This window comes from Falco naumanni, chromosome 4 (genome assembly GCF_017639655.2).
Source record: "Falco naumanni isolate bFalNau1 chromosome 4, bFalNau1.pat, whole genome shotgun sequence".
Classification (NCBI taxonomy): domain Eukaryota; kingdom Metazoa; phylum Chordata; class Aves; order Falconiformes; family Falconidae; genus Falco; species Falco naumanni.
The window spans coordinates 35,881,251-35,908,170 of record NC_054057.1 but is presented as its reverse complement, the minus strand read 5'-3'; the positions used below and the strand labels follow the sequence as shown (position 1 = coordinate 35,908,170).

At 42.1% G+C, this 26,920-nt stretch overlaps 1 protein-coding gene across 6 annotated transcripts in view; it reads left to right on the top strand.

The window, feature by feature from the left end:
* The first annotated feature begins 1,379 nt into the window (after window positions 1-1,379).
* PPP1R9A (protein phosphatase 1 regulatory subunit 9A) overlaps window positions 1,380-26,920 on the top strand; it is a 146,278-nt gene continuing 120,737 nt past the window's right edge. For 5 of the 6 annotated variants that reach the window (XM_040592832.1, XM_040592831.1, XM_040592830.1 and 2 more), the window contains exons 1-2: window positions 1,678-1,931; window positions 3,189-4,876. In XM_040592832.1, the coding sequence (XP_040448766.1) occupies window positions 3,413-4,876 (1,464 nt within the window). In that variant the 5' untranslated portion in view covers window positions 1,678-1,931; window positions 3,189-3,412. Of the gene's footprint in view, window positions 1,540-1,677; window positions 1,932-3,188; window positions 4,877-26,920 lie in introns of those variants that run through there. The other variant, XM_040592828.1, reaches the window with a different exon arrangement.

Sequence of the window (26,920 nt, the reverse complement as noted above, 5' to 3'; positions counted from 1 at the left end):
TTCCTATCTACAAAATCATACTGATAGAAAGGCACTGCTAGAGAGGTTAGGTCTCAGATCTGGTGCATTATCTGATGTTTAGAATTTCATAGGGAATATCCTGGTTAGTTGCAGTATTTTTAGTCCTTGTGCAGGGAATCACCTGTAGGACTTCTCATTGCAAGCAGCTGTGAAAGAGTTGTTCCCTCATTCTTCTGCTTTGGGATATGGTCTCGGAAGGGGAGCGTTCTGTAACTGCTTTTGAAGCTCAGGTGCTGCCTATATCCTTGCTCATTCCATACCTCATGTGATGGCGTTTTCTCCCGGCTGGCTAGCCTGCTTTGCCACGGCAGTGCTCAGCAGCCCGCAGGGCAACCAGTAGCCCGAGGGAGGCCACGGCAGCACCAGCTGGTTGCTGGCAGTGGGAAAACCACTATTGAAATGTCCTTGTTCCTGGCCTCTTGCGTGTATATTTATTAACATGCCATTTTCCAAGATTTGGTGTTTGCCTGTCAATAATAACGCGCTGGGTATTTTAAACTTCATTGAGGTAAGCTTTTCAAGCTGCATATCCTTGGTGCAAATTAGATTAACTAGAGATTGACACCTGTGAACGCTTGTAGTAGTACACAGTACCCATGCTTGTCTCATTAAAACTAATGAATTAAGTTTGTGAACCTATATACCTAATGTCTTTATTTTCAGTGACTGCTGTCTTGGTTTTGTATGCATAATAATTAATTTTCAGACTTGCAGCGCACATCCCCAGGCCATTTTCTGGATATTTATGCAATTAGTTTAAATGAACTTTGCTTAGGAGTTGCCATGTGATTAACAGTCATTACCTTCCCGGATTGCCAGTTTTACAAATTACCTAGAGATTTCACGTTCCGCAATTAATTTTTCTTATTCACTGCGTAAAGCCAAAGCATTTTTGTGGTGAACTCGCCCAGCTATCGGACCAGAAAGGCGCGCTGGCTGCGGCTGTATCCTAAGGGCAATCCGCTCTCATCCTCCGGCCCTGCCAGCAGCTGCCGGGGCGAGCCACGGTCGCGGAGCTGCCCCGCGGCTCGTCGGGGTCCGTCACCGGCGCGCTGCCCGCCCGGGGGGGGGCGGGGTACGCGGCTGAACAGCGTGGGGGGTGCGGGCCGGCTCCCGCTCCGCAGCCGGCTCTCGGCGCGCCCGGCGGGTTGCCCGCGGCGGGGAGAAGCGGGGCTGCCGGCGGCGGGCCCGGGCCCCGGCCCCCTTCCGCGCGGGGGCGGGCGCGCTGCCCTCCTCGGAAACGGGCCGGCGCCGAACCGGCCCGGTCCTCGGGGGCCGGGCTGGCAACGAGCGTTCCCGCGGGGAGGGGGGTGAGGGAGGGGGCGGCCGGCGGGGCGCGGCGCCGGCACGGCGGCGGAACCGGCGCGGGCGAGCCCGGGCGCGGAGGCGGCGTGGCCGCGGCTGGCCCCAGCCTCCGCCGCTCGGCGGTAACCGCCCGCGGCCGGACTGCAGCGGGAGCGCGGCACGCCGCTTCCCCCGCCCCCCCGGCGGAGCGAACCACTGCGGCTCGCCGAGGAGGTGAGGCACCTGTCACCCGCCGGTGGCAGCGGCGGGCGGCCCCGCAGCGGGTGGTGGCGGCGGCTGGGGGCGCGTCCCGCGGCGGGGGCGCGGCGGCCGCGCCGTGGCGGAGGGGCGGGCGGCGGTCGGGAGCACGGATGCGGCGGGGCGCGGCGGTTCTCCTCCCCCGCGCTGCCGCCGCGGGTGTGCGCGCGGAGCCGTGTCGGTGCCCCAGCCGCCGCCGCCGCCGCCTGCAATGGCGTTGAGGCGCCGCGGCGGTTGCTGCCTCCTGTCAGGCGGGCGGCGGCAGCGGCCGTTCTCCACAGAGGCGCGGAGCCGCCGTGGGCCGGAGGAGGAGCGCGGGCAGCGCTGAGGCGGGAGGCCGGGGGAAGCCCGCCGCGGCTCTCGGCTGGGTAAGGCGGCGTGCGCGCTCGGTGGGAGAGGCGCCGGGCTCCGCGGGGGAGCAGCAGCCCTGTCACCGGGCTTTTGTTTCCCGGGCCCGGCCGCGCGGGGGCGGCGGGCGGCTGCCCGGGCTTTGCCCCGCCGCAAGGTGCCGCCGCCCGGGGCCCCGCTTCTTCAGCCCGCCGGCGCGCGCGCGGCCGCCCGGGGAGCAGCCGCCGCAGGGGCTCCGGCGCTGCCCGTGCGGGTGAAGTTTGTCGCCTTCTGCGCGAGCGGCGGGTCTCCCCGGGAGCCGCTGCCGCTGTGGCCTTTTCGGTGGCCCGTGGCGCTCGGCGCCCCCTGCGCGGGGGGGGGGGGGGCGGCGGGCTTCCCCGCGGTGCTGCGGGCACCGCGTGTGGCGGCGGCCCCGGCGCGGCGGGGCGCGGGCTGGCGGAGCGGGGACGGGCGGGAAGGGAGGGGGCTCTGGCCCTCGGTGGACCCCGTGCTGCCCGCCGGGGGCGGCCGGGGGGCTCCGCAGCTCCGGCACGGCGGCCCCTGCGAGCCCCGCGGGCCGGGCGTGGGAGCGGATCCAGCTCCCGGCTCCGTTTCTGCAGCTCCTCCTTAGCACCTGGGAGAGCCTGGAGGTGTCTAAAACCGCTGCCCATGGCAAGGGGCAACTTTCTCTGTCTGGGTTTCACTTTCTTCACCGTGTCAGCTGAGGATGTTAACTTCGGGTGCAGTTCTTCTGATTTCCTCGAGCTGCTTTTTAATTTGGCTTTCTGAGTGTATTATGTTTGATGGTATTTCTGCCATTATGCCTCTCTGAGAGAGCAGGGGTTGTCTTGCAATGCTTCAGGGAAGCAGAACCATCATGTTTGTTTGCATGGGTTACTTTGTAGTTAGATGTAAGTAACTCGGAGGTTTGATTTTGGGAATTTTTTTAAAATTATATTTTTTAGAAAAGCTCAGTAGCGCAGAAGTAGTGTTTTTTTTCATGTCCCATTGCCTTTCCTTTGCCTGCATGTTTGTGGCATGATACAGTACTTTGTGAGCATTAAGATGCAATAATCCTTTCTTTTATGATCGAATGATATTAAAGATCTCAAATTATGCAATGATTGATTTGAGAAAGTTTGTAATGAAGCATTTGTATGTGTCTGTGCAATGTTAAGTTGTGGGTTTTAGGCTGTTTTTTGTTAACACATCAAATAATGGTAAATGCAGATTGTGGCTTAGATTTAAAGAACTACAAGTGCCTGACATGATTCAGAAAACCCTCCTTTCTATTGCAGGTTAAATCAGCCGTTGTTCTTGTGAGTCCTCGTTTGTACTGCTTTGTCAGAATTGACCGCATGTGTCGAGGTATTTGCCTCCAGACCTTCTGTCAGGTATGGGCCTGCTGAAGGGCAGTGCCCCCTGAGAAAAACGCTCCTCACGCAGAATCTCAGCTGTGACAGACTGCTGAGATCGGTACTGCAGAAACTATGTAAGCTGGTTTTGCGCTCCTGGAGTAAACATGATGAAAACGGAGTCTTCAGGTGAAAGATCAACCCTCCGAAGTGCCTCTCCTCACAGGAATGCTTACAGAACTGAGTTCCAGGCACTGAAAAGCACCTTTGACAAACCGAAATCAGATGGAGACCAAAAAGCGAAAGAGGAAGGAGAGGCCTCGCAGAGCAGGGGAAGGAAATATGGCTCCAATGTCAATAGGATTAAGAATTTATTTATGCAGATGGGCATGGAGCCCACTGAAAGTGCTGGAGTTACCCCTAAAACCAGGGGGAAGGGTGGCCCTCCATCACCTCAAAGACGTATTAGGCCCAAAGAATTTGTAGAAAAAGCAGATGGTTCAATTGTAAAACTGGAATCGTCAGTCTCAGAAAGGATTAGTAGATTTGATACTATTCATGATGGTCCTTCCTATTCCAAGTTTTCTGAAACTCGGAAGATGTTTGAGCGAAATGCTCATGAAACTGGATATTCCAATCGCTATTCCCCAAAGAAAGAGAAAGTCATTTCCAATGAGCTTCCGGATGAGTGGTGCAGCTCTAAGTCTCACAGAGGCAGTACCGATTCACTGGACAGTCTTAGCCCCAGGACAGAGACTGTCTCTCCAACTGTGAGTCAGCTCAGTGCAGTTTTTGAAAACACTGACTCACACAATGTAATTGTCGCAGAAAAGTCAGAAAACGCTGAAGAGTACTCTGTAACTGGTCACTATCCGCTAAACCTCTTGTCTACTGTTGCAAATATCTCCTCCCCAGCTGCAAACCTTGAGGGTTTCAGTCCTTTAAAAGAGGCCAGCACCTGGTCTCCCCCGGCCAAACAGAGTACAGGCGTGATGCCTGTTGAGAACTCTCAGCAGAATAGCACGTCTTCAACACCAAGACACAAGGTGTCCACAGGCACTTCGGCAGGTTCAAAAACAACTGAAGAAAAGAAGAGTACAGAGGCGAGTGCTGATTCTCTTGAGGGCTCTGCAGCAAGTCAACAGGATTTGGTCAGCGTGCTTGACAGTGAAAGATCTGTGGACAGCTGTGCTAGGAGTAAGTCAAAAACAGAGACAGAAGTTTTGTTGCAACAAAAGGAACAGTCGGAACATGCAGAGTGTATCTTTGATAGACCCGAAGCTGCAGAATTACCAAGAAATGTAGCTTCGGGTGGTGATTTTGCCACAGATGCTGTTTCAGATGCTACTGAGTCCCACTATGATGAGGCAGGTGAAAAAGAAGTGCATGAAGATGTGAATAGTTTTCAGAGTTCCCATGTGTACATGCAGTCTGACTACAATGTGTATCGGGTACGATCAAGATATAATTCTGACTGGGGAGAGACAGGTACAGAACAGGATGATCAGGATGACAGTGATGAAAATAACTGTTATGAACCTGATATGGAATATTCTGAAATTAATGGATTGCCAGATGAAGATGAAATCCCAGCCAACAGAAAAATACAGTTTAGCCGTGCTCCAATTAAGGTAAAGTTTCCTACATTCTTTTCCTGCAGTTTGGTTCATTTTCAAATACAACTTCATATTTGAAGTTGATTTTGACAGCTGATCTCAGCTCTGAAAAGATTGCAGAGGATCTTTGGATACACATTTTTATTACAGTCGACCGGTGAGTGTAATCTTAAATGAAGTAAGGAAGCTGAGCTCTGATGAGCTTGTGTCATTTTCTAGACTACTTGATGACTGACTAAACCAGCATAAATTGAGAATGACAGCTGGGTTTGTGAAATCTGAGAATTTTAATATACATATTTTGATATATATGACTGAACTGTAATCACACAGTGAAATGTGGAAGTGGGTATTTGGTGGCCTTGGTGCTGCTTGTTCTGGTGGGTTTTTTTCATTTGAAATCACAGCTTCTTTAGATTGAGTGGCTTTTCAGCTCTCATCAGATGTTCTTTAAAGTCCTTGTCTTTAAACACTGTGTCATGAAGTACAATGTGATTCTGTCTCACTAGTAGAGGACTGTTAATATTCTGCATCTGAATTACTATCATCTTTTCTGGCAACATTGTCACTTTTAAAAAACTTGAATACGTTAATATATATATATATATATATAGTGTATCTCAGTGCTACAGAAAGGCAGAAGTTAGTTGATTGAAATATCTAATGAGGAGTGGGTTTCTTGCAGAATTTTTTTTGCTTTGTTTCTAAGTACCTTGAAATTACAACTAAGAATGTTGTTTCAAGTATTTTCAGTTCAGGAAGGAATAACTAGTTGTGTTTTGTTGTACTGGCTTTTCTCTGCTGAGTCTCAGGGTTAAATATATATGTATCTTACTTCCAAGTTGGTTTTAGTGCACGTGGTCGCAAATGGACAATTCAAAAACATCATCATTTTCCCAGAAATGGCTCTTGAAACAGCCATCTATCATGGAATACTTGAAATCTAAACATTTTAAAAATTAAAAATATGTAATTGAAATAGACTGTATTTTCATTATGTGAGTTTAGCAATGAAAATTACTAAAACAACAGAAGTTTTACTATCAAATTTGAAGTCATGTGTTAGAAAGTCTGCATTTACACCACCTATGTTTCAAGTTAGGTTAAGATGTATACTTGTATTAGGAATTTTTCATATGAATGAAGTAGTCAGGTTTTCACATCTGTTTTGGGGGGTGGAGGGAGGAGAACAGCCTTGTGTTCTTTATGCTTTGAAAATACCATTTCTTTACACTGAAACAAAATACTCCAAGCCAAGGTAATAGATTTCTTTGTTTTGTTTTGTTAGTATTTTATTCAGGCTTGCATCATGGACCAAAAATTCTAACAGTGTTTGTACTCCCTCTAAATTAGTCCTGTAATTAAACTCACTGGTTTTCTTCAATTTTTTGGGGAGATAAAGCAGAGAAAACTTTTATTACAAAGGTTTATGAAAGTTGTTTCCCCCACCACCTTCCTCCTCATGCTATACCAACAGGCAAGATGATGTTCTGTCTTCTGAAATATCTACCAATTACATGCAGGTTTGTTTTATCGTATTTGCTATGGTCCCAACAGATAAGAATCCAGAAAGTGACTCCACTGATTTTATTCTTGAGATGGCTTGATTTTTCTGTTCTTTATGTTTTGAAAGAGCGAACAGTGACATTCTTACTTCAGCATACTGCTGTTGTCTGATTCGTGCTGTCATGCCAAGTGTATGAGTATTTTTTCAATTATTTAGTTTAAAAAATTTATTTTCTTCTCAAGCTTTTCATGCTATGTTCATTTCAGATTACATGCTATCAAGTAATAATAACAGTCCATCAGGAAAATGCTCTAAAAGTCATTTGTGTAAATAATAGAGTACATTTGTCATGGCTTTAAGCGTAAAGCACTCTTAACAAGCTTATCCAAAATAAAAGAACCTTTGCTTTAATTATTTTAGCATCTTTATTGTAGATAGGAAGAATACAGTAAAAGCTGCATTGTGAGAGAACAATGTAGGAGGGATTGGGAGGTTTGGGAGATCCCCTGATTATTGTCCCGGGTGCCTCCAGTGCATACAATCTCTTAGGCATGTGGGGAAACAGAAGTGAGACCACGTGGAAGGCTTCCACTAGGATGAAGAAGTGCAGCGAAAGTTGTGGAAAATTAAAAGCTGCTTCTCGAGCCTTCTTCCCTTTTCTCCGCAGTGCTCTGTAATTCCCCTCAGCAGTGTTAAGCAGCATAAGCCCGGGCAGGCTGCCAGTGGCATCAGGTCACTGCCCGGCCATGCTGCCACGGGCAGGAACCTGGGAGGAGCGGCTGGAGAATCCCCTGTGGGTCCTCAGTGGCTCGCGAATCTGGGCTCCTGCGCTGCCTCTCTGACAGTGCTGCCAATTCAGCATGCTGCTAGGAGGTTGTGAGCTGGCTCTGGCAAGTGGTTTCTGCCCAGCAGATAGGTATCCAGGAGCAGTGCAGAGGGCAAGGGGGACTTGGGTTCTGTCCCCTCACACAGTGCTAGCAGATGAACTTTGCTGATTGTTCCCTGTACCCATCCATTACGTGGGAATGATGCTTGCTAGCTGAATGAACAACAACTATTTTAAGAATTTTTCTGTTCTGGGCGATCTTGTGTGTTAGTGGGCATAACTGATTTCATTAATACTTTCCTGAATGTCATCTCATGCATAAAGTCGCTGAGAGAGAGGAAAATATAAAGCAATGTAGGTGTATTTTCTGAACTGTTGGAAACTGATTTGTCTATTAAAATCAAGTAATTTGTACTTAACTATTCTGTTAGATAGTAGTGTGAAAAGTCCAACCCAAACTCCAGATGTTTATTGCTGATTTCACAGTACCATACCTCCACTCTCCTCTACAGGTGAGCTCTGAAATAATTACCAAAATTGGCATTTGAAAGTGTAACCTGTGAAATGGATGGGTAGTTACTGCCATGAAGTTGTTACTTGAAGGTCTCAACAGGTTTAGGTAAACATCTTGGAACTATTTTTCCAAGAGCTTTTTTCAGGTAGATGCGTAAGAAGTAAATGAGTGCAGAGACTGAATAACAAAGGTTATTTTGCTTACCACCAAGGGGAATCCTTTCTGTCTCTTTAGGAGAAATGCAGTGGAGGATGCGAAGTAATGAAGTATAGGCAGAAGGATGAATAAATAAAACTGTATTCATCAAACTGATAAAGATTGAATTCTGCTCATCTCCCAAGCAGGAAGAAGACCCAGTTAGTGAGAAACTTCCTATAAAGGGAAAGACCCAAGTCAATGGATGCAGGAAATTCCACTCTGTTACAGTCTGTAATTTCGCTATCACAAATCCCATGTTCCATGGGCCATTTACTCTGCTCTAGGATTATGGGATATGTTTGCTGATCCTGTCTCTGTTGGAAGTCCTTTTAGGAATAGGTGACTGCCCAGGGGCCATTGCAGGCTTGGAGTGTTTCTGGGTATTTGGAGGGTGGCATCGCTGGCGTGAGCAGTTATGCATGTCTGTGGGAGCTTAAGTTAGCTTGGCATCATTCAATAGAAAATAGCCTAAAAGAGCCCGAGAGCTGGTGCAGTTAGTGACAGTGGGCACGGGTGCATTGCTAAATAAGGGATGTGCATGTTGATATAGCAGTTGATAGGAGTGTTTATATAGTGATACACAGGCCTTTATCAGCAACACGGGCCTGTTCTTGTGTTGTTGTGTTTCTGCTCGGGGATAGAACTGAAACTCTCCAAGGCAAGCATAAGAGGTGAAAATATTGAGTAAATATGATGAGGAAGAAAAATACCCTGGTTTTTCTAGGGGTACTTTTCTATTGAAAAAGCAGAAAATGTGTGATTTATTGGCTTTTTGTTGAGTTTTGCAGGTTTTTCTCAAAGTTGGGTTATATGCTGCTTTCTAAACGCTGTGGCCTAATTGGACAAAGTTAGTAGCAACTGGTGTCTCCTGGTGTTCTCAGCCTTCTGCTCCGCCGACTTGGCCCTAACTGGTGAAGGAGTTAGAGAAGGTTGGGTAGGAAGTGATCAGACTGTATGGTAGACAGCACATAACTTGTGGTGCAGTGAGGGGTGTTAGCCTAAGCTCCTGCTGCAGCTTTCCGGGTTCCATAAAGCTTCCAGGGATGCAGTGGTGGTAAAGGGATCTCTCTGTAGACCTTTCTGAGTTTTGGTGTGGGTGGGACAAAGGGTAAGAAGAATGGAAGGGATATAGCAAATGGCCCTTCTATGCTTTAGCTAATTCCATATGAAGGGATTATGATCACTAGTGCCCGCGCCTCGTATGTTCTTCCTCTCTTTTCATTGTGCAGCACAACTGAATCTTAGACCCACAATACTGCAGTTTCCCAGTTATTTTTTGTTCAAATGGTGTTCAGGAATTGGAATTTGTGCTTCTCTGCCCCGGCCCCCCCCCCTTTTTTTTAAAGTGAGCCTTTGAAGAGGTTTTACAAGTGCTGTGACTGTAGTTTTATGTAAAATATAAATACTGTTTGTATTTAATGGTTGTTTTGAGATTTCTTAGGAACTATATGGTGATTTTTCTTACTAAAAATCAGTTCAAGGAGCAAATCTTTATTTTAGTTCAGTCACTAAAATGTATTTGGGAATGTAAATAGTGAAGAGAGAATCTGAAACTGACACTAATTACTGTGGAAATTTCTACTCTCTAAAATATTCTTTGGTAAGCATCAAAATAAAGTATTTTGTAACTATAGTTTATAAAAATATGTAAAATAAAGTATGCTGGAAACATTTTCAAGTTTTAGTGTTGAACAAGGAACTTTTTCTTTGCCTGAATCAATGTTTAGTAGGCATTTACCTATTGTTGTTAAAATGTTGGTGAACTATTTTGTATCATAGAAGTCATAAGTGAAGATTTCCCATCCAGAAGTACTCTACAGTCCCTGGCTCCAGAACTGCCACCACTGCTATTCACGTTTTAGTTCAGAGAATATAGACTTGGATTTAGATGACCTCCAGATCTCCCTTCCAACCTCATTGAGCCTATGATTCTGTAAACAAAGTAGTCCCAGTGGGTGTTAGGATACTTGTTGAAGGTAGATGTGGAAGACAGGACTTGCAGAAAAATCCTCAGGCTATATTAGATTTAAAATGATTATAGAATCTGAGAAATTCATCTACTTTTGAATGGATTGATTAAGAAACCTTACAGGTAAAGAAAGATGTATAGTTTCCTTCTGAAATCACGGAAAAAATGTTTTCCTTTCCTTAAATTTGGTACTCTAGCTCCTGTGTCTGTGCTTTTTTTTACAAAAGCATAGTGGTTTTGACTTAAGCATGAAACTAGGTATTAAGTAGGCTTAGGCTTTGTCGTCTGCAGTGTAGAATAAATCACTGAAATTTTATGCTGGTGTTTGAATTCTGTAAAATGGGAAGCAAGTTGATAATTAATTCCATTAATCTTGACTTGTGAAGTATATACCAAGCTATAGCTTGGGTAGCTTGAAATGCATGTATTCTGCTGCGTAAAATGACCTTATACTTTTTTCCAGTATTGTGAAGTATGGGAAATTCTGCAGACTTAAGTAGTAATAAAATGTGTTGTACTACAAGGATTATGATGCTAACTTTGATTATTTGTGAAAGTTAATGATGTAAAACCAGTTCTTTGTTCTGCTGGTACGTTTCTGGGACCTGGTCTTTTATTTCAGTTACATTTGTTATTAAAGATCTTGTTATGAAAGACAGAACATTTTATATACATTTGTCAGGGAAAGGAGTGAAAAGTAAATGTTAGGGATTCAAAGACTGGATACTCTCAGATAAAGAAAAATAGTGAAGGAATAAAGCATTCCATAACAAGTTGCTGTTTTGATAATTAAAAGGTCAGTCTGTTCTACGTGGTTATCTTGTACCTGAAATGTATTACTGAGTTGGACTTGTATACTTTCATTTGATGAGTCTTTCATACACAGTAATTTTGGGTGCAGAAGGCTTTTCTTGTATTAAGTATACATGAAGTTATTGGAATACAGTAAATGGAATAAAGTTATTTGCCTGCCACACTATGCTGTGGAGACTTAACTCTTGTATAGGTCGTAATTTCACTACTAATTCTAGGGGCCAGTTATTCCTGGATGCAATGCTCACACACAATTATTGAACTGAGAAGAAATAATGTTGCTTTAAACTGGGTTCTGTAAGCACTGAGGACATTCTAGAAGAGCTAGTTGTGGAAACTGAGTTTGGATTTAATAATTGGCATCAGAGGTTTACGCAGTTTAAATTGAAAGAGGTTTCCAGTTAAAATTTTTGAATTTCAAAAATGCAGACTGAGAAACTGTAGGGAAATGGTTTGATATTAGTTGAACCAAAGAGCAAAGGAAGTTAACGGTGGGGTTCTTGGAACCTCTTTGATTCAGAATTACAAAAAATTGTGTAGGACTCGCGTCCCAGGAAGAAGCAGAATGCACAAGTAGAATAATTGCTAATCAGAAGAAGAGCCAGCTGAAGAGAGTATCAGAAGCTAGCCAGGAACTTACAAGGAGTGGCAAAAGCGGTTGTTCAAAAAACAGACTGTCATAGAGTTCAGAAGTTTTAAGCATAAGATGTTGCCAGAAGTCATGCTGAGTTTGACCTTGAAAAGGAAAATAATCCAAGTAGTCAAAAGCTGTTTAGCCGTTAAAAATGAAACAAGAAAGGAAGCTGGGCGTTATGCAGTGAGCGTGGGATGATAGCTCTGCTCGTAACCTCCAGTTTAGATTAATATTTTTGCCTTCATTTTTGGTGCGGTTGGTCATGTTGAACATGGAATTAGGCTTTAGAATGAAATAAATGTATGCGGGTGGAAACTCTTACAGTGGAATTTCTTACAGTGAAATGAAGATGAAACCTAGAAGATTTTAGTGGTCAGGTGAAAGAAGTTGTATTTTAGAAAGTCCTGTAGCAAACATTTCAAAACAAACAGAACACTATCAAAATAGAGATGGTCTTTAACTGCAGAAGAGCAAATGCAGTAGCTGTTGTTCAGAAAGTAGAGAAGAGGTGATTCTGGCAGCTTGGAAATTATTAATATATATTTTTTTTCTTGTAGCAAAGCAATACAAAAAGACTTCAAAAAGAATCAAAGGCAGAGAGACAAATGGAAAAGTGGAATACATGTAAATGGATTTATGAGAGGTAGCATATGTCAGATTAAATTAGCGTCTGCCTTTGATAAGATAGAAGACCTTGTTAAAAATTTCACAAGTTCTGCCTCAGAAAGTCAGAGCGTGCTAGTGACACTTGCTTTTGATGGAAAGTGGAGAAGCCTTATCATTGCATAGGATTACAGTAAAATACAGTTGTCTGGGAGGACTTGCGTAGTGGGAATAGGTTTATGAGCTAAGAAGTTTCATGGTATACTAGTCACTTATTTGTAGGGGACACCAGCAACAGAGAGCGCTACTCTGACTTGCTCGTACAGAATGACAGCAGTAACACGTGGTGCAATGCAGCTGTGAGGAAGGGAAATGGCATTCTAGATACACGAAGGAAAATATTTTGGTAGCGGTAGGGAATTGTGTGTGTCATTTTATAACTCTCTTAAGGAGACTTCATCTGGAACATGTCTGGTGCATTCTGCATTCTGCAGGAAGAGCTGCAGCAACTTGCCACTGCTGTCGTTTTCTTGGTTAATTCTATCATAAAACAGGGGGCTGAAGAAATTTATCTTGCTCAGTGAGGGACAACAAAGCCCGAAAAAACATATTTGCATCTCAGGTATATTCATAAAGAAAAACCACCTGAAGGCTAAGGAGCAGTGTTTCACTTTTAAGGTGGAATTGAGCATTTTCCAACTAAGATAAAAGAAATCTAACAGCAGGCACTCTTTTCTTGTGTTCCTAGTAGACTGCTGTATTGTCTATCAATGTCTATTAATTCTGTTCAGGGTTGGAATTTCCTTCAGCACTGTTGAACTTGCAGGCCACAAATAAAATATTAAATAGTACCTGACATTTCTGTAATTAAGTGGTACAAAGCAATAGCCGTTATTCTGTGGTGTCCTTTTTTATACAGAAAGTATTCTGATGAGAGCAGAAGCTAATTTTACTCACTAGGGTTGGTTCAAGAGACCTGTCAGATCACTCAGATATTTCCATATGATAAACTCAGTGGAAGGTGTGAATGCAGAATTTATCTCTGAGACTCGTTTGCCTTGCATTATTACACATGCAGCTGCACTTCTTAGTCTATGCACATCTGTAACTTTTTATGTTCCTCTCTGCAGTTTCCATCTGCCTTAGTATTCAGTGTAATCTCAAGGGCATAAAATGCTGGTTCATGTTGAAGGGGTGTCTTTTAATATTCAGACTACGCTGCATTTAGACCTAAGACCTTTTATTTGATAAAATACCCGTATTTCAAATTTACTATTCACATTCTTTCTTTAAAAGAAATAAACTACAAAGGCTTTTAAAAGTCATGCTATCAACTGCTAATTCATCTACGTCATGGCCTTTATGATAAAAAAAAATCTAAGGGTTTATCTAGCTTGTAATTGTCTTTACAACTTTCTAGAGCTTGCAGTCATCTTTAAGATGGACTCTGACATATTTAGATTCTGTAGATTTGTAGGTTCTGACATATTTAAATATTTACCTGTTAGCTCTGCCTTCTTAGAAGCCCAAAGATACCTGTTCATTAATGTCGGCTTGTGCGGTTGTCCAGTAGATTTTTATTGTGCATGGTCTGCTTGAACAGAATACTCAAAATATTTTAATACTGTAGTTTTTTACAAGAGCTAGTCACAGAGTACTCATGAATGTAGACATTTAGAGCACTTTTACAAAGCTGGTAATTTTAGAAGTGTGGCAAAGTGCACTAATGTAAATGAGACTGTTTCACTATGGTGTTTGGGAGCATGACACTGCTGGCCCATGTCGGTCTTTATTCCTCTTTGCCCAGCCTCCTCCTTTGAAGTAGTTGGTCAGTTTTATCTCCCCTCTATGGATCTGATAGGCTGACTAAAAACTGTCACCCTGGTGTTTTGCACACTTTTTTTGTGTTGATATTTGGGATGGGGGGGTGGTGGTGGTGTGGTGGTGTCTTTCCTTCCCCCTTTTCCCCCTTCTCTCTGTTTGGCCAGTAAAGCAATTTTAAACCTTAACAGCTGTAGACCCAGAATAACTGCTAAGACTTACTGTGGTTTACTACGAGTGCATGACATGGTCATTACCAGTAAGCCTTGACAATAAATAGGGGAAGTTATGCTTGACCAACCCCTTAACCTTCCACAGTGAAATGACTGGCTTGATATATGAGGGGAGACAATGGGTCTTGTCTACATTCACTTCAGTAAGGCTTTTGAAATTTTCATAGAGAAACTGATGAAATTGGGGCTGGATGAGCAGAGAGGGAGGTGGATTGAAAACTGGCTGAACAGACAAGTGGGCAGACAGGAATGTTGTGAAATTCAACAAGAAGTGCAGAGTCCTGCACCTGGGGAGGAAAAGCCCTGTGCACCAGTATATGCTGGGAAGCAACTTTGCAGAAGAGTACCCGGGGTCCTGAAGAACACCAAGCAGAACATGAGCCAGTGATGTGCCCTTGTAGCAAGGAATGCTAATGGTATCCTGGTCTGTGTTAGGAGGCAGGAGTGTTGCCAAGCCGGTTGAGGGAGGTGATTCTTCTGCTCTGCTCAGTGCTGATGAGGGCCGCCCCTGGAGTTCTGGCTTCTGTTCCGGGCTCTCCAGTATAAGAGACTGGAGGGAGTCCAGTGAAGGCCCCTGAGGGTGATGACAGGTCTGCAGCATCTCTCCTATGAGGAAAGGCTGAGGGAGCTGGGACTGTTTAGTCTAGAGAAGAGAAGGCTCAGGCGCGATCTTGTTAACGTATAGAAATACCTGAAGGGAAGGTGCAAAGAAAATGGAGCCAGGCTCTCTCTGGTGGTGCCCAGTGACAGAACCAGAGTCAACGGGCACCAACTGAAATACAGGAGGTTCCCTCTGAATATCAGGAAGCACTTTTTCCATGTGAGAGTGATGGGGCAGGGGCATAGGTTGCCCAGAGGGATTTTGGAGACTGCATCCAAGGAGATATGCAAACGCCATCTGGACAAGGTCCTGAGCAACAAGTTCTAGGTGGCCCTGCTTGAGCAGGGGTGTTAGACCAGATGACCTCTGGAGGTCCCTTCCCACCTCAGGCATCCTGTGGTTCTGTGGCTTCATTTAAATCAGAAAAAAAAAAAATATTTCCTGATAGTGAACATTGGCAAAGGAAGCAGCTAAATTGCATCCAAGGCAAATTATTTTAATTTTATTAATTTGTAAAATATACTAAGTGACCTCTCATTTATCATATTATAAGAGTGCATGGTTTTGCAAATTCAGAGGTGGTGCAGCAGGTCCAGTAGGTTCTCCCTGATTGTAATAGTTAATGTTGTTTAAATATATATGAGTATCTTAACAAGAGCTCATTGAGTGCAGTTTGAATTTTTACCTGTGATTACAGATAGTTTAGTTTAAGGATTGATAGTAGCCTTCTAATCTTTCCTGTTAATGGGAACCTAAACCCACCACTGTCAATCAAAGTAGCTATCTAAGGATTTTAAGGGTTTTTCTGGACATAGTTTGTTGCATTATAGCATGAGCAGATTGACCTAATCATAAAGTAACACTAACAACGCAAAAAAATGTTTTGGGAAATATTAATAGTTAATTTCTCCTCTTAATCATAAATATTTTAAAACAGCCTGTAAAACAACAACAGAAAACAACTCTTGAGGAGTGGTGTTCATTTGCAGCAGAGGCAAAGCCCACTAACATTTTGCATAGTAGTAGCAGAAATTTGTATGAATCTTTGTGGTTGTTGCTATTTGGCAGCTGGGTAAGTCTTGGTTGGAATGAACGTGAGCTGAGCACTTGGTTGAGGCCGCATACACAAAGTTATGGTCATACTAGTAAATAATTCCACACTGTGCTGTACACCTTCAATGCAATCTTAAAATTATTCCTTTTGTAAAAGGCACCAAGCTGCTAACATTGGCCAGTTTATCTATGAAATCCTTCTGATAATAATGGAGAGAGGCATTTTGCTGTTTTCATAAAGCTCAGTATGGCTGAAGATGACCAACAGCGATTTATAAAACATGAGAGAGATTAGTGGGAAGTTTTCTTGAGTAGCACTTTGAATAAAGAGATTAAAACTGAAAGATAGTGAGTAGTATAAAGGAAATCATTCTCTCCTTCATCTTAGAAGTGGATCTGTTAAAGCAAGCCTCTTGTGTCCATATATGATTTACGTTACTTATTTTATTGTTCTAGTCCAGAGGGTCACTAGTGTCTCTAATGCCTGGAGAACCGCTGTAGTTAATCCACGCCATTAAGAACTGCACATTTGTGAGCTCCAGAATAGCTGCATTTAGCTTCCAGCAGCACAGCAGTGAGAACCACGAGGGCTTGGCTGGGGTGGTCGCGCGGTGGGTGTCTCCTACCCCAGCTGGGTGATGGGGTGGGTGCACAGGCCGAGTTGGAGCCTCATCAGCACCCAGCACCCTGCCCAGACTGGATCCTGCCCCAGTTTTTGTAAGCCAATGCAGCTGGTAGACAGTAGTCCTGCACTTCCAGCATTTAGGACTCAAAGAAGCTGTAGGGCACGTTTGTGGCCTTCTATTTTTAAGCTAACTACTTACCACAGCATCAGTAGTCACGCAGTATTGCATTATCCAACATATGCACTTGAACCCTTTCTTCACCATCTTGCCTTAATTGATTTCCTGATGTTATGTGAGCATTGTAGTTCGCCTCATAGATTTTTAATGTAAAAAAAACCCCGTGGTTTGGGGTTGTTGTCTTCCCCCTCACCTCACCCCCCCACCCCCCCAGCTGATTCTGGACACTTCCCAGGCTGCAGTTAGTTTTGTTGACGTCCTTGGACATAATTTCCTTTTATATGCTCAGTTTTCTTGTTTGCTAGGGCTACATAATTGACATTCTGCATTACCTTAAAAGAAAAGCTTCTTTCTTAATTGTCAGTTTACGAATTTTTGTCAGTTTCACATGGAGCATATTCATGACTCAAAGACTGAAGAATTTACTGTGATGCTTTTTTTCCTGCTGAGTTTATTTTGTTACACCATTATATGTGGATTTTGTTTATTGTGATTTATCATTTGTAGTAAGTAAATAATATGTGAAATGCAGAGCTTCATATCCACAGAGGCTCTGTAAATGCTGTTCATTCCCTGGTGGCTGTTGTTCTTGCCACAGGTCTTTCTATCTGTTACCACTCTTTGCTTTTGAGAGCTTGCTGCTTCATTGTGTGCAACAACAAAATTGATGTGTGCCGTGTGTTCCATCACAGTTTTCCTTAAAACTGTGGCTGATACCTGAGAGGAGAGGAAGCATCTTCTCTGAGCCATGTTGCATGGGGTATCTGCTTCACCTGGCAAATTTACAGGCAGATCTGCTGCCACCCTTTTTTAGAAGATACACTTGTACATGTAGAGAAGTAAGAATTGAAAGAACAAGCTCATTTGTTTATGCAGCTACTTGGCTAATAAAATATTGTAGTGGTAATTCATGAAAAGGCTTTGAAAAAGGAATTTTTGTCTTAAAACCTCTGTAATTTATTCTTATTTGGTAACATAAAGCTCAGAAGGGTGTGGGGCTTGCTTTAGCTGCAAGAATTTCTGCAGTGCAAGGTAAACCTGCCAGGAGGGTGTAGCAGAAATGTCTGTTAAGGGTAAGAATGGCATGGCTTCTCTCTGGTATAAGGTATTTTTTGTTCCTTTTAAACAAGAGTGGTACTATAGTCATGAAATACTAGATCAAATTCTTTGTCTTTTATTAGCACTGGAATTCCAAGATACAACATCATTTGGTGCCTTGCTGAATAATAGTTGTCTTTTAATGACTGGTTTGTATTACTTTGAAAATGAAGGTCAAAATTGTATCTTTTGTCTCACTACCTGGAAAAAAAAACCACCAGCAGTAGAAGAAAAGGAGGACTGTCCCTTCACCCCCTTTTCAGACCTCACATTTGGTTAAGTTCCTACAGTGGAAAAAAAAAAGTAATTGTAGAACAAATTACATTTTAAATATCTCAGTTTGAATCAACTGCTTCTGCTAATATACTTATCCATATATTTTGTGCAGACATCACTGTTACCATCAGAAATAATGTATTTTTGGGACTCCCTGACATAGTGTGGGTCCTTGTCATGCTACTGTCATGAACTTGATCAGTAAATTAGCTTAGTAGTACTGATAGCAGATTTCCAGGAGTTGCATGACCAGCTCTGATGCAGTTCACTGAGCTTGCATGCAAGAATTCCTGATAGCACATGATGAGGTATCAAACTGAACTATACTCTAGTATAGTATGCAAACTATACTGTGCAAGATTGGCAGATGACAGTGCTGGAAACCATCATTACAGCACCAGTGAGTCACACGTCAGCTTCTGCACCATTTGGTTAGCACATAGGGAATAGAAAATAAGGTATCAGCATGCACTGGTAATAGGGCAGCTGGACAGAAACGATGGTGGCAATGACCTGAAGAAGCACACAGATATTAATTTTTCTGCTTTTACGCCACATTTGGCAGTACTGAATAGAGTGGGCATCAGGAGAGCTGCAAAACTGACAGGCAGCGCTTCCTTTTCTCATGGGTGTGTGGCAGCAAGTAAACTCAAAAGAAACAAATGTGAATGGAGAATTTTGGAATATACAAAACTTGAGAGTGGTGTAATATAGCAAAATAAGGTGGCTCTAAATGTTAAAAACCTTGTCAAATTGAGATGACTTAGGGGAATTTTTCTTAAAGAAGCATAATTATGACGGTTAAAAGCTGAGGGGGAGCCTCTAATTGAATTGCCAGTACGCTCGCCACCTGTGCTAAAAGCCTAGCTGTGAGATTGTAGGGTATTTTTTAGCTATGATCATAACGATATCCATGTCATGGAATAGAGTGCTTTCAGCTGGGTTTTTCTTGGTGTTACCACAGCTCTGTTGAAGTTTAATGTGTGTCTGTCTGCGGAACTGCTTCAGTGACTTAACAGTGTTTTACCTATTTTACAGTCTCACCTTACTGATGCAGTAATTTGTACTGCAAAGACACTTAGTTTCACATCATAGTTAAGGAAAAACGTATAGCTTCGTCTACAGTCTGCTGTAAGGGAAAGGTTCAACAGCTAATCAGCTAAAGACAGCAAAACAAACAAACAAACAAAAGGGACACTACAGCAAACTATCCCTGATGAAAAAACAAAATCTGAAAATTGTGGGGAGGACTGGCCTTTGCTTTTCGCTCTGTTTTCCCAAAGCAACCAGCCCTGGGAATTGCAATCTGTTGTGCAAGGAGTGTAAAACAGCATGCTGAACATGTAGTCCGCTGTCTAATTATAGTAAGTACTGGTGGGATGGTCCCTTCATCCAGTTACAAGCATTTTGTCAGATAACGTCTACTTCAGGTAGATCTTGTAATGAAACCATGAACTGATGCTTTGCTGGAAACAGTTTCAATATCTGGTAGTATTCAAAGAAATGCAAAGCTACTTTGATAAGAAAGCAAAGTGCCTAACTTTCAGTACTTTTGATGTATAACTAAAAAAAAATATATCCTGCATTTTTGGGTGACTTGATAACAAATGGCATCAGCTTCATGAAAGGTAGTATAGTGCCTTCAGTTGAAAGCAGTTCTTGAGTTTAATTACTAGTTGATGAGTCTCCTTTGTGTGATCCCATCACAACTCTGTAAGCTAATCAAGGAGATGCTCAGAAAACCTTTGCTACTGCTTAATGGGATTTCTTACTTACTGATCTTTGAGTGCATGTACATCATCTTATGAAGGCTGGCAGCTTTTTCAAGTGTATTGTGAATCTGCAATCAAATTTTATAAAAAAACGTTGCCTTGTCCATGCAGTTAATAAAAGCTTGGAGAAAGGATAACCGTCTTTGGAACAGGTGCTTAGGAAGGGGGCTTGGAACTCCAGTCATTTTCTAGGAGAGCATCTACTTAACATTACGCTGTAGCTTACAGTGTGTGTTCTTTCACTCTTTCTGTTGAAATGGGACCAAAAGAATGGTCTATACGGAAAGGATTTGCAAGTCCTAGCACTGGAAAGAACACCAGGGCAAATATGATTGTGTAGCTTAATATTTAGACCGTTCCCCTTCAGCACAGAGGGCAGCTTTGGGATCTGAGATGTGCTGAAAAACTCATTAAAATGCAATAGATAAGGAGCTATTAGAATTAAAAAGAGGTTCTTTGACTTAAAAGGAATTGAATGTTAACTCCCACATAGTGGGCAAGTGTTATAACCACTTGGCCTTTTATATCCAGTGCACTACTGTCATCTCGTCCTCTCCTGGACAGGCCTTCATGAAGAGAGTTAATTTTTTGCTGTTTTTTTTTTTATCAAACGTGACAGTCTCTGCCTTCAGGAGGCAGTTGTAAACTTTGATCCCTGAGTAAAGGGAGGCATCTGTTTGCAGCTCTTACTAGGGTTGTAGGCTGGAAGAAGTAGTCAGATAGATTGCAGTACTTAATAGATCAATTCTTGACTCTAGACAGGGCCTTGGTCGATGATTGTGCTTGCTTTGTGGAGTACTACCCAAAACACAGCTTCATTTCCCTTTGGATTTTGTGGGAGTACTCAGCTCCAGACTTTTAATTTAGTCAGTACATAAATGTTGTGTTTTTCTTTGACTAACCGATAAGACCATAAATACTTTACTGGATTGTAGTCCCCAGTTAGTGATAATAAATGGTATTTGTTTCTCAAACTAGACTCCTCTTCTGGATGCTTTTTGATCCTGTTTTCTTCAGTCACAGTATCAGTTAAAACCTGAATTTGTTTTTAGGTTCTCTCTCCCATTACGCTATTTGAAAGTGATGGCTGGGAGGTGACAAAGGCTAACATTTGGCTTCACTACTCTGAAGTAATTTGAATTTGGATCATTCCCCAAGGGGAAAAAAAGGATAAATAAAACATCGATGAATAAAGAAGCTAGAATAATTTTAAAACCAGGGTATGCTTTCTTATTCATGTCTTGAAGCTGCCCTGGTTTTGATACACAGTCAGGGCCTTACCGAGGTATTCACTTAGTGGCTAGAATGTCTCTTTGTCTGCATAATGAATATAAATAAGCCCAACAGATAATGTAGTAGGGAGAGAAACAGAAGATGATGAAATAATGCTCAGTTATGCAATTGGGATTAGTGGAAGAGAGAGGAGTAGAACTGAGACCTTCAAATTTTAATAGAAAATAAAAATTGTAAAATTGTAATAACTGCTTTTGGGGTATCTTGTGATAATGATGAATCGGTGTCATAATATTACAGTTCAGAAGGAAAACATTTGTTGTTTATGATGTGTGCTCACTGACCTACAGGTAAATAAGGAACAGGTGAAATCTGGGGAAAGAGCCAGGAGCTGCAGTGTTGGAGCGCTTGCCTCTTGCCTGCACTGCTACTCAAATTTTGGTTTGAGAGAACTTCTGCACTGTCTTCAAAATCTCCAAAACATACCTCATGCATTGTCATAGCTCTTTACTAACTGTGAAACCAGTTCTCAGAAATTATAAAAAGATGGGTAATATACTGTGGACAGAATCGTACCTCACATGGAACTCTGGCTGACAAGAGTGGGTTGGTTGTCAATGGTATCTTCAGCAGAACTGAAACTGAAATTAATATAGAGGAAGTAAAAGAAATGGCTTCAGCCAATGCTTTGAGTTCTTAGTGTTTTTATGATAGTCCTGACTTTCTTCTTTGTAACAGTCCAATGTGACTTGATACTTGTTTGAAAATATTATCTGTCATGGATGTAATTATATGCTTGGCCAATAGAAGCTGGTAACAATTTACAATTCCCAGAATCTGTACTCCTTTCCTTTGTATAATGGTATACAATGGCTATGTTTAGGGACCAAAAGAGTTTTACTGGGGGGACGGGACATGGGACTGTCATGGGGAATATGTGTATATATTGCTGCAGGCAGCAATATAAATTAGGTGTACCTGAATTTAGATTAAACAAGATGGGTTGGTACAAAAAGCAGTCTAGTTGTAGCTGTTTCGTTCTCAATAAAAGACTAATTTACTTTGCAGTATAGTCATATACTTTGTCTTATTTTATGTGTTAGATGAAATAAGCCAAGCAAGTTCTCCTTACTGAGCCTGCCTGTCCAAACACTAATAGCTGATGGATGGATATTGAATTTTCTAACAAACAATTATATGGTCCTCACAACATGATATTGTGAACTCATTTGATGCTTTCACAGAATTCTATTTATGGTAATTCAAGGATGTAGTTTAGAAAGCTTCCAATTCGAAGACAAAATTCCTTTCATGATTGAATTGAGTATCTAGGATCCTGTAGGCAACTAAATAAGCGTCTGTTCTCCATGTACCAGAAGATGCAGGCGCAGACCTCTGGTAAGCTTTTTTTCAGGACTTGAAGAATGAGAGGTTTTTCTTTTGTAGTTGAAGGGGATGGCTGATTCATCTTTATGTCATTCCTAAGAGGCAGCTGTAGGTTGTTTTATGTCTTTTACAGATGTGGCCTTTTTTTCTTTTTCCTGTGGTGGTTTAAAACATGTTTACACAGCAAGTACAGTGACTTTTCCTGTGTCAACCTGCGACTGAAAAGTGCTGGGAAGCTTGATGCAGAGATGTTAAGCTAGCAAAACTATTGCAGCCCATGGAACTGCTCTTTAGACTCCCAATTTTTTAAGTACCTTACAGGCTAATAAGACCTAGGGGGGAGGTTGTGCTACAATGCCACAGACTTTGATTTGGGGTTTTTGTTTCTATTTTGCTAAATTGTGGGCAGATGTAGAAGGACAGTAGCTTCCTGTTGTGAGACACCTCCCCCCAGTGCAATAAATTCTCCTTAGCCAAGCTAAAAGTTTGTGGTTTCATGGTGGTTGGTGGTTGTTTTTTTTTTTCTCTCTGTGGATATCTTAAGGAAATATATTCCTTATTGTGTTCTTTGAGTAATTTTTGGAGTCATTATATAATGTGGAGGACTTTGTGTTTAAATCTGCACAAGATATTTTTGCCGTTACGTGGGGTTATCTTGCTGCTGTATCAAACTTTTCTCTGGTACTGCAAATTAAGAAATTAGTACATAAGAAGCATGCAACAGCATATGAGAATTTTGTGTGATTTAGGACTATTTGCACGGAGCGCAAAGCTGTGCAAAGGTATTTCAGTTTATATTCTTACAGAAGTTCCCTGAATTTTTGCAGTAGGTGATGGTGTTTCTAGTCGAGAAGCAGCTTACAGGATTGAGCTCTGAGAAGTATTTCAGATATTAAGAGCTGGTCTTTTCAAAAGCTTTCAGAAATGCTATTTGGAGCACTGAAAAAGAAAACTAACATAGTTTCCCACAGTATAGAGTAACAAAAGCAAATCCATTGCATATAATATGCCATGGTGATGTACTTAAATAAAATGAGCTACCCAATTTAGGCCCTGGCACAAAGACAGACTTTGACCCTCACGTGCCCGCAGTGTTGTGGCCCTGGGCCCTGGTTGCATGTCAGAGGTTCTGCCCCATCTGGGAAACAGCAGATGCTTGGCCACAACTCATCACATTTTCCAGAATCCCCTCTCCCAGCACTGTGGAAGAATAGTCTCCTCTCCCTCCGCTACCAGTGGCAGCAGACTGGGAGGAACTTTCCTGTTTTGCATACAAAACCATCTTTTTTTTCAGACTGCGTGTGTGTGTGTCTTCAGTTAAAAACCTAGTCAACAAACTTACATTGTGTTTTGCCGTGAATTCAAATTGTAGTCTGGATTGATATTGCAAATTGATATATGTTGTGCAATTTGTGCAGGAGGAAAAAGCAAACAACACCTAGAAGGCACTGTCTAAGGGCCAGCTATTTTTATTTCTCTGTTATGTTTTAATTTGCTCTAAATGGTGGGTTTCTTTGTGGCTTGAGCACTCGCACCTTCTATTTCGCACAATTTATTTGCTGAATCATGGCATCCAAATAAAAAATTGCAAATGTCAAGTACTGTATTTAGTAATACTTAAGTCTGCACATATGAATTATATATGAATAAGCAGAATGTTTTGATGGATTGTTATCTAACTGTATTTCTAGAGATTGCATCACGTAAAGCTCTAAAACCTGGACAAAACCTCATCAGGCTTCGGAAGTTCAGTTTTGTTGAGCTCACCTATTTTCAGCAGCATTTGTAGTGGAACTTAACTGGAGACCTGTGAAGGCCTAAAACTCGTACTTCAGCCTCTTCAATCTGTTGTTTCAAACACTTTTCCGATTTCCTGTTGCTGCCAGGATCCATGTCCCTGATTTACTGGACCCGATAGCCATGCAGCAGTAACTTGTGGGAGGTAGTTTGGGTTGTGTGAGCGCTGAAGGGCTTGGTCTCCTGCCGGTGCTTGTGGTGTTCGGTAAGAAGTACCATCTCTGGCCCCACGTCAGGTTTTCAGGCACCGTTCACGAACTTGCAGTTTAAACACTAGAAACACTGTTCTAAATAATCCTATTATACTTTGTGTAAAAAAAGTAAATCTTTGGCTTATCTGAACAGCTACAGTTCAGCAACTTATCTTGTATTTCCACGTAGTACCTTCTAAATTTTTTGTTACTTATCACCCTGATGACTTCCCCATGGTTAGTCCAGTTACCTTGGAAACCAGTTTACCCACACATATAATCCCTGAATTGGTGAGATATTATATACTGCTTGAAAATCAAATTGAAGAAAGCCTTTTCCTGTCTTAATTGTAGAATGTTAATCTCTTTGGTCCAGAAGTTATCAGAATTTCAGAGGGTTTTTTTTTTTAGGTGCAAGTAAAATGTTGTGCTCATTTTTCATTTTATTCTTTGAAAGCATGGCAAAGAGGATTAACCTTATCATATATTTTTGAAAAAAACCTAAATATCCCTTACAACCAACTGGTTGCAAATAAAAAATATGGAGAAGCACAAAGCTGTTTACTAATGGTTGAAGCTGCCTTATGCAATTGTTGAATAAGTGTAGCAGCAGAATTTAACTGAGTAATGATAGTTCAGAAATGTCTGCTTGTACAGTTGGGGCACAGCTGCTGCACAGAGTTTGCACACTGCTGCGAATGGGAGTTTGGTCCTGCCCCAACGCTGGTGAGGAGCCCTGCCTGTCACTCTTGCTTTGATAGCCACATCAGATCAGGCTGCCTTGGAACAGCCTATCTTGAGACTGGTATTTTTCTTGTCTACAGTGAGAAAGGAAACAAAACCAACAAAAAGATACTACTTTTTTTTCCCTTTAGCTTTTCCTTTAGTTTTCACTCTGTACTTGCTGGTCTTCTGTTCATCTCCACACTATTATGATTTCATTTTTTAACTTGCATAACAAACGAACACTGGAAGTTGTCTCCAGTTTTGTGGGCACAACATAGAAACACGGATGTTTCTCACTATCTTGTGGCAGTTTATTTTAATGATATCAAGATCTATTAGACTATTTTTTCAGGTTTTATCTGAGACATGGAAGTTGAATAACGTTATTCTGAAAATCAGAATAATATTTTATTTTCAATGTAAACTTATTTGTCTGTTATTTCTGGGGACCTTTATTGAAAATTAAGCTATTGGTAGGAGGAAGCTCTGTCTCCCACCAGACTTCATTTTGGTGTCAGGCTTTCTAAATAGAACTATCTATGCTTTTATCTTGCAGTGTATTTGAAATGATGCTTTTTGACAGCTTATGTGTGTGGAAAAATCATACATTGTGTGACACAAATTGTTTTTTAAAAGTAATTAGTCAATTTTAAGCATATGCTGAATTGTGGTAAAAACTATCTTATTTGCAGTGGTACAACAAATAGTTGATCTGCTGTTTTCTCATTCATGTTTTTTTCAGTATGGTCATCTGCTTCTCACTCTTTTTGACACATTCAGGTCATCGAAGCATTTCCTGAGGGTGATCAGGACTTTCATACATTGTTAGATATGTTTATTCCAGAATTCAAGTAATAAAGTTTCGTGATGAAAATTTATCTAGAATCAGAGTTTCTAGAATATTTAATAGGATTTTTTTTCCCCATAAGCTTTATCAAGTTTACAAACTGCTTAATTGGGAGGAAAAACATCCTTATAAAAAGGATTTATACACTTAGCTGGAAAGAAATGTGGTTTTTCTTGTTTGATTAGTCTACTTATGGTTACCCTCTAAGATTCTAATAATTAGAGACCAAAGATTTGGGGATAGGATTTAAGAGAGAATTTTGTTATGCTTCACAGAAAATCTCTTGAAAAATTAAAATGTTGATGGAAAGTGTGTGTAGAATCTCTTGTGAGGAATCACTTCGTATTTTTTCCCTATTTCTGTGGGAGAAAATGTGTGTGAATTGCATGATTTGTACTTCTTTGTTACTTGGAAAAAAACCCAGGATGCCTGAAATCAGGAGGAAACATGCTATAGACTGAAATGATAGATTCTCAGTCGGTGCAAATTTACGCTAAGGCAGTTTAAACTGTGTTAATTTTTATCTGCTAAAGTCCTGATTACAGATGTGATACTTTCCAGTGTTTTAAAAGGATTTAAAATAAACATGAAGGTCGTCAGGAGTGGTCAGCATGGATTCACCAAGGGGAAGTCATGCTTTACCAACCTGATACCACCTATGATTAAATGACTGGCCTGGTACATGAGGGGAGAGCAGTCTATCTTGTCTCCCTTTATTTCATTAAGGTTTTCGAGTCATATAAACTGGCTTCTATAGTATCTTTACAGAGAAGGGGATGAGGTGTAGGCTGGATGAGCAGAGAGTGGGCTGAAAATTGGCTGAACGGCTGAGCTCAGAGGCATGCAGTCTAATTGGAAGATGGTAACTAGCGTTGTACCCCAGGGGTCAATACTGGCCCCAGTCCCATTAGATCCTATCCAGATTTATTAATGATCTGGATGATGGGACAGAGTGTACTCTCAAGCAAGTTTGCTGATGGCACAAATCTGGGAGGAGTGGCTGATCTGCCAGAGTGTTGTGCTGACATCCAAAGGGACCTCTACAGTGGAAATGGGTGGGCAGGAACCTCAGGAAACTCAACAAGAAGTGCAGAGTCCTGCACCCAGAGATGAACAGCCCTGTAAAGCAGTATGTGCTGGGGGCTGCTTGGCTGGAAA